This window comes from Castor canadensis, chromosome 11, assembly GCF_047511655.1.
Source record: "Castor canadensis chromosome 11, mCasCan1.hap1v2, whole genome shotgun sequence".
Lineage (NCBI taxonomy): Eukaryota > Metazoa > Chordata > Mammalia > Rodentia > Castoridae > Castor > Castor canadensis.
The window spans coordinates 55,507,234-55,523,654 of record NC_133396.1 but is presented as its reverse complement, the minus strand read 5'-3'; the positions used below and the strand labels follow the sequence as shown (position 1 = coordinate 55,523,654).

Below are 16,421 nucleotides of genomic sequence, written 5' to 3'. Positions count from 1 at the left end.
CCTTGGAAGCTGAGCTGGTTTTTGTTGGTGGCTGGTCACTCAAGTCTCTCCAGGATAGGGTGAGTGGAAGCTCTGTGGACATGGTCAGATCTGGCCCTTTGTCCTGTTCTTTCACTTGTGTGTGCATTAGCAGGTAGCGGGCCTTCTGTTGAGGGACCCCAAAGAGAATGTCTTTGAGGCACCAGTGCCCCAAAAGCAGTTTTAGTCTCCTCTAAAAAGTTTATTAAATTGTCTTGAAGACTTTTTTTTTCTTTTTGGCCTTGACTTGCCTGGCTGCACAGGGTCTGCATTACCTGGGAATTGGGAACTAGAAGGAGGTCCTGGCAGAAGAGTATGAGGAGTCTAGCGGCAAAAGTAAAAGGTAAACCAATTTAATGACAGCCCTTGCTGTTTTCAATTCTCTTTCTCATTGTTGCCTCCTTAACTACCAGCTGCTTCTCCAGGCAGAATGGCTATCTGAGACCCCTCTTCCCCTGAAGCCATTTCTAAATGTATTCTATTCCACTACTCCCTCTGCTGGGTCTATCAACTCACTTTCATCCTTTCCATCTTTTTTGAAATTTATTACATGCCCTCTTTCCAGTTTTCACAGTTCTATGAGTTTGCTCCTTTTTCCTAAAAATATATATATTATCACATTAAGACTCACGATGCCACCAGAGCCCATGAGGCAGCTTTTGAGGAATTATTTTTCAGAAATTCAAGTGGACAATGTAAGGTTTGTAGACACACTGTCATTGTCAAATGCTCCAAAATCCATTAGCAGAGACCTGGTGTTATCAGAGGAGCAGGAAGTAGCTATGAAAAAAGAAGAAGAAAAGAAGGAAACAGAATGTTTCCTAACAGACAAATAAACAGAAAGAAAGAGGAAGAGTCTGAGAAGGAAAAAGATGCAGAACATGGGGAGGGGGAGGACCAAATGCTGGAGAACCTGGAAAGGCAGGACTGTCCTGATTTTAGGACATCATCGTCAGTGCAAGCATCCTATGAATACATCAGGTTTAAGTCATCTCTGGGGTGAGGGTACCTCTGAGGGTCAGACCTTTAAGGGGAAAGACCTTGCCTGACATTCAGAAACCTGTATAACATGGTCCCATGTTGTCTCAGGTCTTATTGCTCACTCCCTGATTCTCTACCCTGGCTTGCATTTCTTTTCTTTCTCTCTTTTTTCTTTCTTTCTCTTCTTTCTTTCTTTCTTTCCCTCTCTTTCTTTCTTTCTTTCTCTTTCCTTTTCTTTCTTTCTTTCCTCTCTCCCTTCCTTCTTCCTTTCTCCCTTCTTCTTCCTTCTCCTTCTCTCTCTCTCTCTCTCTCTCTCTCAGCAGTACTGGGTTTGAACTCAGGGATTCATGCTTGCTGAGCCAAATCTCCAGTCCTTTTTTGCTCTGTTTATTTTGAAGATAAGGTCTCACTTCTTGCCCAGGCCAGCCTGTCCCATGATCTTCCTAACTTATGCTTCTCACTTTCTCTGGGATGACTGGTGTGTGGCATCACACCTAACTTTTTTCCATTGAATTGGGGCCTTGCAAACTTTTGCCCCAGCTGGTCTAGAAACATGATCCTCCCAATCTCAGCCTCCCAAGTAGCTAGGATTACAAGTGTGAGCCACCAGCACCTGGTTTCTATACCTAGACTTCCTAATGTTCCTTGTAAATCTTTATATTTCCAACATACACCCCGTTGCTGACTCTTTTTTCTCTACCTAGAACTCCATCTTGCCCCTCTCTATGTCAAATGTCTATCCATTTTATGTGGGAAGCAGAGATAGGGAGGACTGGGTTTGGAGCCAGCCCAAACAAAAAGTTAATGTGACCTCCATCAGAACAAATAAACTAGGCATGGTGGTTCAAATCTATAATCCCAGGTATAGGAGGTGTAAGTAGCATGATCACAGTGAGAGGCAGGCCTGAGCAAAAAGTGTGAGGCCCTATCTGAAAAACAACCTAAAGTAAAAAAGGCTAGAGGTGTAGCTCAAGTGGAACAGCACTTGCCTAGCAAGGGCAAGACCCTTAGTTCAAACCCTAGTAAGGCCAAAAAAAAAAAAAAAAAAAGTCTATCCACTGAACTTGGGAGAAGGGAAGTGGGAGGTGGGAGGTGGGGATGGACCAATCTATAGAAGCAATCACAGCTACAAAGGAACAGGTAACACTTTGCAAAAGAGAATTCAGGGAATGTGAGCAGACACTTGCTATGAGGGGGAGACTATTCCCACTCATCCTTAATTTTATTTATTTGCAATCAGGGTTTAATCTCTACCAAGGAAAGCATTGAGAGTAGCGGTAGAAGAAACCTCCCCCCAGGGGGGCTGTCTTCGCCCATGAAATGCCTCCCTGGAGTGTCTTGGAGAAGCTTTGGTTTTCTCATCAGTAAAGTCCCTTATCTGAATTGCTTGCTGGTGTGTATGTGTGGGAAGGGTTGGGAGAATTAAGTGTGAGACAGAATATAAGGCCACTGTGAACTCTAAAGTGATGTTCATGTATTTCTCACACATTATTACTGAACAGGGAGAAAACTCTGCTCACATCTCTGAACTTCAGGAGCCCTCACTTTCTTCACAGCAGGAGTCTCCTTGTACTCCAAGCTATGCTTTTTTGCCTGGAGGTATTTCTGCCATAACTACATTGTATGCATCTGAAAACATCACCTTCTGCAAAACTGTACAGTAAAAATAACAGACTTATGAAAAAATAGGACTGGGAGTAGGCCATTGTAAATGTAGAGAACTCTGTATTCAAAGCCCTAAAAACTCACCAATGAATCCTAACCCTAATGACAATGCTAGCTCAGTTAAGTTCCCTAAGCATTTTCCCTCTGCCTCACGGTCAGAACATCCTTTGCAACCTTAACCATGGGTCTTCGTTCCAAGATAGATCCAGAGTACATTTGATTGTGTTGGAGATAATTTTAGTCACAATTAAAGATCCAATCCAGATGGAGCCTTTCATTAATCCATTGCTTTGTCATAAGGGAGGTTTCCAAAGCTCTTCATCTGCCCTTACAGCCTCCACAGAAGACAGAGTGCAAAGCACAGTGGTTTTGAAAGCCATGAAGAAACTATATTTTCACTAAATTTCAGCTTTTTCCTTTGGATCTTTATCACTAAATGAATCAGCCTCCTATTGATGCTGATGGTAGGGCTCCTCTCTCTTTCTTTTGTCTTCCTTACTGTGTATTCCACATTGTGGGTCCCCAATAAAGAACTGCTGAATAAACTGGGCTATTTCTAACTGGATAAATACCTGTGCATCCAAAGAGGCCATTTGGACTAAGGATGAAGGATAACTCACTGTTCAAGAGGAGAATTAAGAGAGAACTCTTGAGAGCTAAAGCCTCACATACCTTTAGCACAAAGTTGTCCTCAGCCTGGAGCTTCAAGTTCACTACTGCCTTCCGTACCAAAGCCTCAAAGTTTAGGTCCCTCCTTCGGGGGACATCCAGGGAGGGAAAGAGGTCCCCAATCAGGCCCATGAACACAGGCATGTCATCTATCACAATCTTGGGGATGTTGAAGTCTCTCAAGGAGCGCATTAGGACCTGGTCCTCAGGCCGGTCAGGGTCTCCTCGCTTCAGGGATCCTGCCACCACGAGTACAGACTTGATGGCTCGCAGGCCCCAGTCATAATGATCCTGTGAGAAGGTAACACAGGTTATACAAAAATTGCTGTCATTCAGTGTATCTCATGCCCAGACCACAAAGTTACAGATAACCCATCTCATAGCCCTCTGCAGGGGCATGGGAGAGGATTAATGACTTAGAAAAGTCTCCTCCAACTTTGTGTGCATGTGCGCACATGTGTGTGTGTGGTGCTGGGGTTTGAACTCAGTGCCTTAGGTTTGCTAGGCAAGTGCTCTACCACTTAAGTCACACTCCAGCCCTTGACTTAGAAAATCCTGATCACAGAATTCTAGTTCCTGGTATTATATTACCTAGTTTTCCAACTATGATGACAATGAGGCAGACAGAACATACAAGGAATTGGGGTCCAGTTGGAATAAACAGAATCATTCTCAAATCCATGTGATTACTCCTTATACATTCAGAGGGTGGAAGGGTTGCCAAGGAAGGAGCACATTAGTTCTCAGAGAAGGTACAGGCTGAGCTTACCTGCTCCACCTTGGAGGCCTTCAAACTCTCTGAGAAAAAGGAGCTAAAAGTATACACTTCCTGAAGCTAACAATGCTTGCTTAGCATGTGCAAGGCCCTGGGTTTAGTCCCCAGCACTTAAAAAACACAGTCAACAATAGTTTCTTATAGTATCAGTCCTAGCAGTATATTCTGGTGATGAATAGATCAAAAAAACTGACACCAGGTCAGTGAGGGAAGGTGGTAGAGTGTGGTTCAGAATCCAGAGTCTGAACTCAGACAGAGCTGGGTTCATGTCCCAGCTCTGCTACTTGCTTTGTACCAGATCACTATCTAATTAGAGCTGTGATACTTGCAACAAAGGAAAATTTCTGTGTGCAGTGAAGACAAAGACACCATGGTTGTACCAGAGGTTGTAGATCAGAATCCCCTGGAGGAAAGGCAATAAAGAAGACCTGAGGAGTGGAAACCAGTCAAGCATTATTGAGAGAGGAGAATAGTCAAGGCCAGGGCAAATAGGACATCCATAGGGTTGGGGTGAGAATTTCAAGGAACTCAAACACCAATGCAGACAGAGCACAGCATAGGAGGGAGAGAGCCACAAAGCATAAACTTTTGAGGCAGGCAGGAGACAGAGCACCATATATTCTTTTCTAGGGTGATAAAGACAGGTCTTTATCCTAAGACCAGTGATGAACATTTAAACACAGTTTCTCTAACTAGTACCTAAAGAGCAGATTAGAGGAACTGGAGGAGAGGTACAGAAACTAGTATAGAGGACTTAGCAATAGTTCAATCAAGAGATGTGGGTACATGGAACTAAATTGATAGTAGTGAGTATGAAAAAAATGAAAATTATTTAAGAACTGCCCAAAGAATAAAATCGACAAGAGTTTGTTCATGATTAAGTGTAGGTGAGGAAGAGGAAAGTGTTAGGGATGACTCCCGAGGTCCTAGCATTAGCAAGTGAATGAATGATGGCTTCACACACTGCATCTGGAAAAGGAGGAGAAGCAGGGCTGGTGGGGCCAGCTGGGAAGAACAGTTTTAGATGTGCTGAGTGAAGGTGCTTTTTAAACACTCAGGGAGAGCTGTGGTATAGACCATCAATGATGTGAATTTAAAGCTCAAAGGAGAGGTTTGGGATAGAACTGGGAGTTATTGGCCTGGAAGTCAATGGTGGTAGGAACCTAGAGAGAGGATACAATGAGAAAGGAAGTATGAAGAAAATAAGATTTTCTCTCTCCTGGACAGAATCCACAGGGCTGACAGAGCCCTTGGCAGCAATGGTGATCTAAGCAAAATGATGCCAAAGGATAGGTGAAACACATTGGGAATAGCCCAGGAAGCTTGGTTGGCTATCCTTGCCACCAAGAAATTCCTCATCCAGGGTATAAACTATCTGGCTGCTTGATCACGTTTTGTTAAGGCTCTGGTTCTTGTGTGGGCCTGCCTTTGGTAGAAGCCATACCTAAGGCCAAGCAGAATGAGGACACAGCTGGTTATGTCCAACTCTTTTCCTATCATCTTCCCTGCCTTATGTCCCTTTAGGTAGAGACCTAGTCCCTCCAGGGAGTTTCCTTGACCACTGCAATGTTTCTCACAAGACCCTGGTGTTCACAGGACCTTAAGAAATCTATGTAAAAATAGAATTCTGTGGAATCTTGAAAAATGCTGAGCTAAAAATGAACACGAACTTTTGCTGCCCAAAAGTACTCAGAGCTTTTAATATGCTTATGGGTACAGTGACTCTCCATGAGAAAACCCTAATACATCAGCGCAACACCCTTCCAGAAGTGGGCCTGTGGCATGGTGCTTGGAGACCAGCCTTCCTGGAGATCCTACCTGTTTGGAGAGAAGCTCTTTGCACAGCTGGTAAAGGGTGATAAACTTTCTGGCTAATAACCGGGCCTCGATGAATCCTTCTGCCACCAGCATGATCTCACAGATTAGCTCAAAGTCTGGAACAACCATCGCACAAGGCCTGGGTACAGGGAGACAGAGGCTGAAACAGTTCCCCAGTTACAGAGTTGAAGGGTAGGCATTAGGACAAGAGTCACTGGCCAAGATCACACAGGGAGGCATCTGTGTAATCATTTCATCTCAGACCTCCAATGTCATGATGAGTTGTGTAAGGATAAAGGAAGTACACTCTTATCCCAAAGAGTGCATAATGTTAGGAGATGGGGGCAGAATGGGGCTTATACCTCAGGTCTTGTAACTTGAGACCTATGTGCCTTACACAGGATGGGAATTAATAAAGTAGGTTGTCTAAAATAGATAAGGGACTGAGACTGAGGATCAAGTCTCTAGGTGTTTATAATAAGCAGAGTCTCCCTCAATGATGTGTGTCTCCTCCAAATCCCAGACACTGAGGACTTATTTGCATACAAATGTAAATTTCTAATGCTGAGGCCTAAAGTAGGTACCTACAAATCCTATCCTGAGACAATAAAAGAATATAGAAGGAGCTTTTTGCCTATGTATAAAGATTTATTATGATTTTTTTTCCCTCGGGTATTTGTAACATTTGATTTTAAAATGATTGCTTTTTCCTTTTTGTGGAGCTGGGGATTGAACCCAGGGCCTTGCACATGCTAGGCAAGTCACACTACCACTGAACTACATCTCCAGCCCTTATTTTTTGAGGCAGGGTCTCACTGTAGCCCACACTGGCCTGGAAACTCTCAATCCCCTTTTCCTCAGCTTCTTGACTGCTGGAATTATAGGCATATACCACCATAACTGACTAAAATGACTTATTTTTTAATTTTTTCTTTTATTCATATGTGCATACAATGTTTGGGTCATTTCTCCCCCTGTTCCCCCCGCCCCCTGCCTTTCCTCCCACCCCCTCACTCTCCCCCCAACTCCTCGCTACCAGGCAGAAACTATTTTGCCTTATCTCTAATTTTGTTGAAGAGAGAGTATAAACAGTAATAGGAAGGACCAAGGGTTTTTGCTAGTTGAGATAAAGATAGCTATACAGGGAGTTGACTCGCATTGCTTTCCTGTACATGTGTGTTACATTCTAAATTAATTCTTCTCGAACTAATCTTTTCTCTATTTCCTGGTCCCCTTCTCCTATTGGCCTCTGTCACTTTAAAGTTTTTGCATTAGTTTCTCTGCATTGAGGACATCAAATGCTATCTTGTTTTTTTTTTGGGGGGGGGGTTCTTGCCTATCTTCATACCTCCCTGTGTGCTCTCGCCTCATCATGTGATCAAAGTCCTTGTTGAGTTTGCCCCTGATCTAAAGTCCGCATATGAGGGAGAACATATGACTTTTTGGTCTTCTCGACCTGGCTAACCTCCCTCAGGATGATGTTCTCCAGTTCCATCCATAAAATGACTTATTTTTAAAATTAATCTATTAAGTATGTTCTAGGAAGTAACACTTTTACATTTCTTTAATTGCATTTTCTTTCTCTATACTGATATAAAGTTTTCAAAATCACTTCAATCAAGTACATATTTTTCCTAGAAATATTTTATATTGCATTCAAATTCAAAGGTGCCATTAAATACTTAGATTCTAAAAGTTATTTGGCAACCTGAACCTAAGGTTAATTTGTACCCACTCAGCAGATTGCAATGTAGCCATGAAAAACAATGCTGTAAAAGGAAAACTATTAAATGGCTTAAGAAAACATCAATTAATGAAAGCAAAATGATAAACAATATGGAGCTGGATCCCAGTTTTGGAAAATAAATGCTGACACAGTATTGGAAGGGAAATGCCATGTGGTTACATGGATTATCTCTGGTGATAGGTTTAGGCTGGGAAGAGCAAGGCTCTGGGTTCAAACTCTGATTCAGCCTTTTACTAGTTGGGCTTCTAGCTAACTGTAGTAAAACTGGAGTTACTGCCCAGGGAATCCACCTGTTTTTTCTCTGTACGAGGGGGGAGTTAATACTATCCATATTATAGGATCTTTGTGATGACTAAGTGTAAAGCAAATGTTTGTGTTTATTGCTTGCAAAAATATTTTTCTGCAGGGCATGGTGGCACACACCTGTAATCCTAGTACTTGGAAGACTGAGTCAGGAGGATTGAGAGTTCATGGTCAGCCTGGGCTATACAGTGAGACACTGTCTAAAATAAAACAGAGAACAAAACACTAAAGTAAATGAAATGAAAATATTCTTCTCTTTCCCCCCAGATTTCTTCTATGGATGTATGCTGTGGGTGTTATGAACTGGAGGTTTATGTCTCTCCAAATTCGTTGCTGAGATCTGAATCCAGTGAGATGGTGTTTAGAGGCAAGGCCTTTGGGAGTTGCTCAGTCATGAGCACAGAGCCCTCGTGCATGCACTAGTGCCTTTATAATAAAAAAGGCCAGAGAGCTCACTGCCTGTTTGCTAGCATGGAGGATATAACACGAAGTTGGCCCTCTGAAACTTGGAAGCAGGTCTTCACCAGAGTCCACCTTTGCTGGCACCCTGACCTTGAATGTCAGCCTCCACAACTATGAGAAACAAATGCCTGGTGTTTAGGATACCTAGTCTATGGCCTTTTGTTGTTGCAACTGGAATAGATTAAGACAATTGTTCCCTTTAAACTTCGGGAAAAACATAAGGAATAATTCTTATCTGGGGGATAGCCTACCAGGACCATTGTCGGCTACACTTACTTAATAAATACTTTATGTGAACAAAAGCAAACAATGTAGTACTCCATGTTACAGTTTCGATGCTTGTTAATGTTCCAACACTTCTTGGTTAAAGTGGGACCTGGCTGAATGGGGAGATGCTAGCACTGCTTGTGTGACAGAGGGATTTGCCATGGCTGAGGCAGGTTAAAAGGAAGCGACTAAAGTATACAGGGCCCAGTGGCCTCCAATGGCTCCAAAAGTCTGTGAAAGTGATGATGCCACCTCCCCAGACAGCGTGGTCTCTCTGCCTAAAAAGGAGATAAACAGCTTTGCCATAGCTGCTATTGTCTATCTCTCCCAGGTAAAAGTTCAGTAAGCAGAAAATCAGAAAGCAGGAAGCATCCTTCAGTTTTCTCTTTGTTGGGCCAATGCCACTTCTCTGAAAAGGAAATGTAGATCCCAGCTCCTGCAAGGAAACACACTTGTGTTTTCTTATCAAAATAAAGATTTTAAATCATAGCAATATGCACGGGTGGCAAGGGTGAAATAAAGGAGGTATTCCTACGCATTGCTACTAGGAGTATAATTTGGTACTATGCTTTTTAGAAAGTAATTTGGCAATGTGTATCAAAAGCCTTAAAAATGTTCCCACTCGTTAACTTAGTAATTCCACTTCTGGGAAGCTAGCCAAACAAAATGATCGTGCATACAGAAAAAAAGATTTACATACAAAATGTACATTACAGCATTATGTATGAATTTATTTTTAATTTCAGAAACATTCTTAATATCCATTCATGAGGGACTAGTTAATTATATTGTGGACTATGTGCTTGATAGAAAAATATACAGACATGAAATGAGATTTATTAAAAATATCCAGTAGAAGAAAATATTTATCATAGTCTTGAAGTGAAAAAATAAAGCAATACAAAGCTATATGGCCCACAAATGGAGACTACAAATGCCTCAAACTAAAATATACATATAAAGAACCAAACACAATTGAGTAGGAAATAATTTTACTGGCTATGGCATTATAGGTAGTTTATAAAAATCTACTTTCCTAAATGCTCCAAATCTTCTCTGCTCTATATCATATAGTTTCAGTGGGAAAAACAGAAGAAATTTCTCTTTGAGGGGACCTTGTGTGGGTTAATGCTGACACTTACCTGAAGAGAGCCTTGAGGTTCTCAGGCAGCTCCGTGCGGCCAGCGTAGCCTGGGTTCATGGTAATGAAGATGCCCACAGAAGGATTCAGGCTAATCTCCTCCCCAAGGAAGCTGAACCGCTGCTTCTTATCTCTAATTGCATCCTGGATGCTTTTTACCTGGTGAGCCAATCAGCAAAAAAATGTCTTCGTTGCATTTTAGTGGTGGTGGTAACTCAAGTTTGAAACCATAGTCACACGAAACACAGACAGTTGTCCTGTGGCCCTTTCATTGAAGGACAGGAACCATGACCCAACCCTGGACCCTTTTCTGATGGACACTGAACATGTGTCTAAAAGAAATGTGTGACCACCCATATTCACATTTATAGCACTGTGGCTATAAGGATGGGAGTGAACCGCAAAAGGGTGTTTAGCGCTGACCCTTGGCTCTGTCTGTACGAATAATAGTGCTGGCCACAAGCAGGCACTTTTCTGAGCAATCATTTTTTCTTTTTGTACTGGGGATAGAACACGGAGCTTTGCAAATACCAGGCAAGCATGTTGCCACTGAGCTACATCCCCAGTTCCTGAGCACTTTTTTTATGTATTAACTCACTTGAGTATTACCACAATCCTCGGAGGGGCACTTTAATGTCTTCACCCCATTTCTCTGTGATAAAACATAAGCATGGGCAACAGCATTTGACACCAAGCAAATACACTCTTGGCCACTGCCTGCTGGTGAGAACTCCAATGCCTAGCTCCTGGGCTTGTTCTAAGGATTAAAGTCCATAAAGACCTTGGTGTACAGAAAAGGTTTTAAAACAGCAGCACACATGGAAATTGTTGATGTAACTACAATCACTGCAGCTGTGGTCCTTGAGTCTTAGACCTCTCTGCCTTTCCCCAGACCACATCTGTAGAATGATAACAAGAGCACAGATGGAGGGTGAATGATGAGGCAGTCTATACAAGGAGAGGCAAGAGCTATCATGGCAAAGGTAAGCTGGGGTCACACCCTGAAGGGTCATGAGTGCCTTCCTATGGGGACTGTACTTTTTCTTAAATTGATCTGGAGCCAGATCAATTCAAGCTTCAGTCAAACTTGATCTATGTTTTAGATCATTCTTACTGAGGTGAGAAGAGGGGCAGAAACCCCTCCACTTCTGTTTACACACCTTGTTGCTTTGAAACACATGTGCAAAAATGATCAGCTAACAGAAGGAGAAAGACAGAAGGCGCACACTTGCAGGCTAGCCTTGCTCAGCCAGGTCCCAGAATGTCTCTGGGAATTTCTAGCCTCTCAAGATTCTTGGAAGCAAAATCAGAAAGCTAGGACCAGTACAGGTTTAAAGGAGCCTCCAGCATGTCTGTGAAGTCTCGCTGCTAGAGAGGTCAAGGGTAGCCTAGTTCTGTGGTGATGGGGCTGCAGAGTTGTGTGTGTGCATGGGGTGGGGGGGGGAGGTGTAGCTGGACCATATACTACTGGGCAAAGTTGTCTCCAGCTCCTGGGAGGGCAGCATTTGCCAGGACATGTGACAGCTCTGCAATTAATAAAGTTCTAATGACTGAATGCACTTGAGCTCAAAGCAATTAGTGGGAGACCAAAACTTCTTTTTTAGATACAGAATAGCAATACCATCCTGGCAGAGGCAATCTTCAGCACCCAGTATGTCAGCCACCCAGACCAAGCTCTACTGCTTTGTGTGGAGCTCACAGCCCTGCCCATCTATGCCCTGGAGCCCCTTGTTGCCCTCATCACTCTGCAAGTGACAAGGTTGGGAAACTCTGGTTCCCTCCTTCGTCCCCAGTCCTAGCATCTATAAAATACACAGAGCACTCTCCTGGCTAGGGAGTGGGGAGATAAGCTTAATTAGCGTTTACAAGTAGCTCTTCTACCTTTGGGCGAAGGTTAAGGCTAGAGCCCAGGACCCTTTCTGCTGTTTGTTCTGACTCAGCGTTCTCTCCCAAAACACTGAAGCCCAGAAACCTCATGCTCAGCAAGAATTTATGATGCACTTTTAGATAGGAGGCATCTGCGCTTTTGTGTAAAATTCTGAAGGGGGGCCCTTGAGGGAGAGCGCTAAATAGACTGGAGGATGTGGGCAAGGCTGGAGCACTGATGCTCACAGACATTTCCATTTGCCTGCTTCATACTGGTCAGGAGACCATTTGCAGGGACTTTTCCACTTTGCTTTAGAAGCAACTGAGGTCTTTGGGACAAGCATCCAGAATGCCTCAATAAAGTCTAGGCTCTGGAAAAGTCTAGATTTCAGGATGCCAGAGGGGAAAAGCAGGTGGACTGGAAAGGTAAGGATTAAATGAAAGTCCAGCCAGGAGGAGGTAAGGCACAGACAGGTAGCTAAGGCTGCCAGGTTCTCTATGCACTTATGGGCATCTGTAGCTCCACTAAAGAGCACAAAGCCATAGGGAATAATAATTTTTAAAAAGACTGACTTTTTTTTTTGACTCTTGAAAGTTTCCAAGTGCTGTTCTGAATATTATACATAAATTATTCCACTCAACTCTTTCAACAGCTGTAGGAGATGAGTGGTTTTAGAGAGTCATTTTATAGAGGTAGAAACTGAGATGGAAGGCAGTTTATGTAAGATGCTAGCATTCAGGGAGGCTAGGGAAGGAATATGTGGGAACTCTATACTATTTTTGCAAATTTTCTATAAATCTGAAATTGGCTTAAAAAATGAAGTTTGGCTAACAACCAACAGTTGTAAGTGGGGCAACCCAAGTCTAAAACCAGGCAAGCTGGTCCCAAAGCATATGTTTTCAGCCATTCCCTCTACCCCCTTATACCAGAAGCCAGTCACATACTGGGCTCTTATCATATACAGTGTGCATCACTTAATGACAGGGATCTGTTCTGAAAACAGTGTAGTTAGGCAATTTCATTGTTGTGCGAACACCATAAAGTACTTAAGCCATGATTAAGGCATGATATCACTTAGGTGATAGAATCTTATGGGACCACTTCATATACACGGTCTGTCATAGACTAAAATGTTATTATGTAGAACAGGACTGCATATACATTTTCAGAGTAATTTGTTTTGCTCTGAAAATAATCATGTGTATTGTAATTTAGAGGCATATTTTCCACAAGGCAAGAAAAGTTGTTTTTACTGCTCATTAAAAAAATTAAAAGCTATGCAGACACCAGTATTCTCACCTGGAAATGATTTTGCACCCCATCCCATAGGACATATCTGACACCATATGGAGATACTTGTGTTGTCATAATTGTGAGGAGGAATGCTACTGGCATCCAGTTGTTAGACATCCTACAGTGCACAGGGAAGAACTCTGCAATAAATAGCTGTCATCCTAAAATGTCAACAGTGCTGATGTTGACAAACCCTGACCAAGTTGGAAACTGAGGCCAAGAAGATATCTGTGACTTGTCTACCATCCCACAGCATGGGTCCTGAGGTCCAAATTACCACGCAAATTCTTTTCTGTTTGTTCTTTGCATAGCTGGGGATGAAACAAGGGCCTTAAGCATGTTAGGTAAGTGTTCTATCACTGATCTATACCTCCAATCCCCCATGCAATTTATTTTTTATGGCACTGGGGTTTGAACTCAGTGCTTCATGCTTGCTAGGCAGGTGCTTTTACCACCTGAGCCACACTTCAAGCCCTTTTTGCTTTATTTATTTTTCAGATAGGATCTCTCATTTCTACACAAGGCTGGCCTATGCCCACGATCCTTCTACCTATTGCTCTTGCATAGCTGGGATTACAAATGTTAACCACCATGACTGGCCCCCATAAAAATTTTAATTTCACCCCAGATTCACCAAATCAGAAATTCTGAAGGTGTGAGTCCACCAGAGGGTATCTTAATAAGCCCCCCAGGTGATTCTGATCCATGTAAAGTTTGAGAAGCACTGTGGTCCAGTTAATTCTTACACATCTACCCAGATCTATCTCTGCCCCGGTGCCCCATTCATAACTGTATACTGAACTCCTTTTCTTCTGGATGAGCCTGAGTCCTTCACTTCCTTTTGCCCTTCCTGGCCTGAGGCCTTGCTCCTGCAGCTGACTCTTAGGACCAACTGCGCTCAATCTTGGGAGTCTTGATGTCAACCCCAATTCTACAGACCTCAAGGAGTTTTCCTTATTTGACATCTCCCTCTCGGCTCTGGTCCTCAGAATTTGCTGAATGTGTGAACAATGTGGAAAGTTGTGTTTTCTTTTTTTTTTAATACCAATGTCCAGGCCCTATTCCAGACCAATTACATGAGAATGTTTTGGGGGTAGACACGCCATTCCTCATTTCCAGAATCACTCAGGCAATTCCAGTGTCAGCCAGGTTTGAGAGGTTACTGTGTTCCAGCAGCACGGCCTTGAGTTTACTGTGTGTGAGGTTGACAGGAAAGCTTGCTCCAAGAAGATCTGTCTTGTGAGGCCAGCCCTGGTTTCACATTGTCAGTGCTGTTATCCACCTTGTCTTACCATTAGGCACCATTTCCCACTTGAAAATGCTCTTTCCTCTCCTACACTGGAAGCTGGTGATCTCAGAAGTTTCTGTCATGGTTTCCTCCCTCTCAGGCTACAGCCTTGCATCTGGCACACCCAATGGAGGGCTTAAGTCTTCCTATCTCTTTGCAAGTGATATAATTTAAGGAGGTCTTGGGTGAGCCCTACTCCACGTGATTCTCTCAGTTTTTCTTCACACCCCTCCACCTTGCCCCTGCCATTCTAGGGAAGTAGCTTATTCTGTGTTTGTTCTTTCTTCAAGCGTTTGCCCCAAATGCCATGTGTTATTAAAATCCTGTCTAGCTCATTCCATGCTTCCCTCTGCAACAGCAGATTGGAGTCTGCTCACTTCAGGAAGTGCAACCCACTCACCACTTTGTAAATTCTTTCATTTTTCTGCACTTTTAGCATTGGCCTTAATCTCCTCTATAAAGGGTGCTACTTAGGACATTCCCTTGGCACAGAGATTGGAGCCTTTGCTCATTGTTTGGTGCCTGGAGTATTTCAAACCCTGCTAGGTGGGCTCCCTTGCTAATGGATCGTATGCTTCTAGCTGCTTTCTGCTTAAGTCCCAGTCCACTGTTAGCACTTTTACCATAGGGGAGAGAAGGAGATGGCAGGGACACCTGACCACAGAGTATGGAGGGGGACAGGGGATGGAGTTCAGGGTCATGGGGTGTGCCCTGCTGGCACTTGTCCCCAGGCTCAGACAATCCAAGGTCTAGAAAGCTGATTGCAATAGTAATTTAGGGCTTCTGAAAAGAATTAACTAGTATCTTTTAAAAATAGCAGAATAATTTCTCTTGGAATATTGCACTGAGAATTTTCTCAAATGGATATGCAATTCTGCTTGACTAATCTGACAGAGATATGAAAATATCCAGCAATAAAGACACTGGAGCATAATCACTTTTGCAGAAGTTACTGGGATGAGGTACACAGACGAGTGAGGAGAGGAGAGAAGGAGAGGGGAGGGCAACAGAGAAGAACTGTCAGCAGCTGGAGCCGTTTCGGATCCAATATGCCAGCCTGGATTACTGTGTGAATAATTAAGAACAATTTTCTCCTTGGATGGTTATATGATTTTAAATGTTACCAGCTTAGATTTTGCTCGAGCTATTGTTAAGCCACTTTTTTGAGAATGTTTTCTATGGATGTGTTCCTAGATCAGAGTGTGATGGCAGCAGAGAACTCCAGGTTGAACTTATTTCACTTAATTCCATGAACAAAAAGAATAAACTGATCTAGGGAACCCCTCATTGACCTTGTCTTGGACACATTGAAAATAAGGTAAATTCATTGTTTGTCTACTAAGAAGTGGGGACAATAGCTGCTACGCACTGTCTCATTGGTTAAGTTTGTAAGATAACCCAAAGATTGTCCGGCTGAGAGCAAGTGCAGGTGTGGAGGAAGCCTGTGAGACCTGAGTGTGTACCTTCCTTCCCTGCCCCGTGTGCTCAGCTATCTGCTTGTCTTTAACCCATTCTCTGCTGTGTTAGGGTAATAATAATACTAATTATCCTCATCACCACAACCACCATCACCATCACCACCACTACCATCATAATTATCACCTACCTTCATCACCACCACCTCCATCCTCATCATCACTACCATCATCACCTTCTTTGCCACCACCACCATCATCTCCATCACCACCATCATCAGAACTACTACCACCATAGTCACCACCACCACAATCACCATGCTTATGATTGTCACCACCATTATTACCATCACCATCATCGTCACCACCTTCACTACTAACATCACAACCATCACTATTATTTTCATCATAACAACACTTATTGAGTACCTACTATCTATAGGGCTTAGATTTAAGTGATTTAGATATCAATTCATTAATATCTAAAGAGCTGGGGATGGACTTAGTGGTAGAGTGTCTGCCCAGCATGTGCAAGGTCCTGGGTTTGATCACCAACATCTCAACACAGATTATAATACTGTCTAACATTGTTACAACTGCCTCAACTAGGTACTATCAACTGCTTTTACAGAGATAGACCTTAAGATCAAGGTCACACAGCTAGTAAGAGTCAGAACCAGAACTGAACACTGTCAGTCTGATTTCAAAGCTT

General features: G+C 43.0%; 1 protein-coding gene across 1 annotated transcript in view; it reads right to left on the bottom strand.

The window, feature by feature from the left end:
* The window catches only part of Dnah9 (dynein axonemal heavy chain 9), a 335,102-nt gene that overhangs the window by 185,859 nt on the left and 132,822 nt on the right, over nucleotides 1-16,421 (bottom strand). Inside the window, exons 29-31 of the mRNA XM_074046853.1 lie at nucleotides 9,848-10,005; nucleotides 5,927-6,065; nucleotides 3,337-3,624 (exon numbers count right to left, since the gene is read on the bottom strand). Coding sequence (XP_073902954.1) covers nucleotides 3,337-3,624; nucleotides 5,927-6,065; nucleotides 9,848-10,005 — 585 coding nt within the window. The remainder of the gene's footprint in view (nucleotides 1-3,336; nucleotides 3,625-5,926; nucleotides 6,066-9,847; nucleotides 10,006-16,421) is intronic.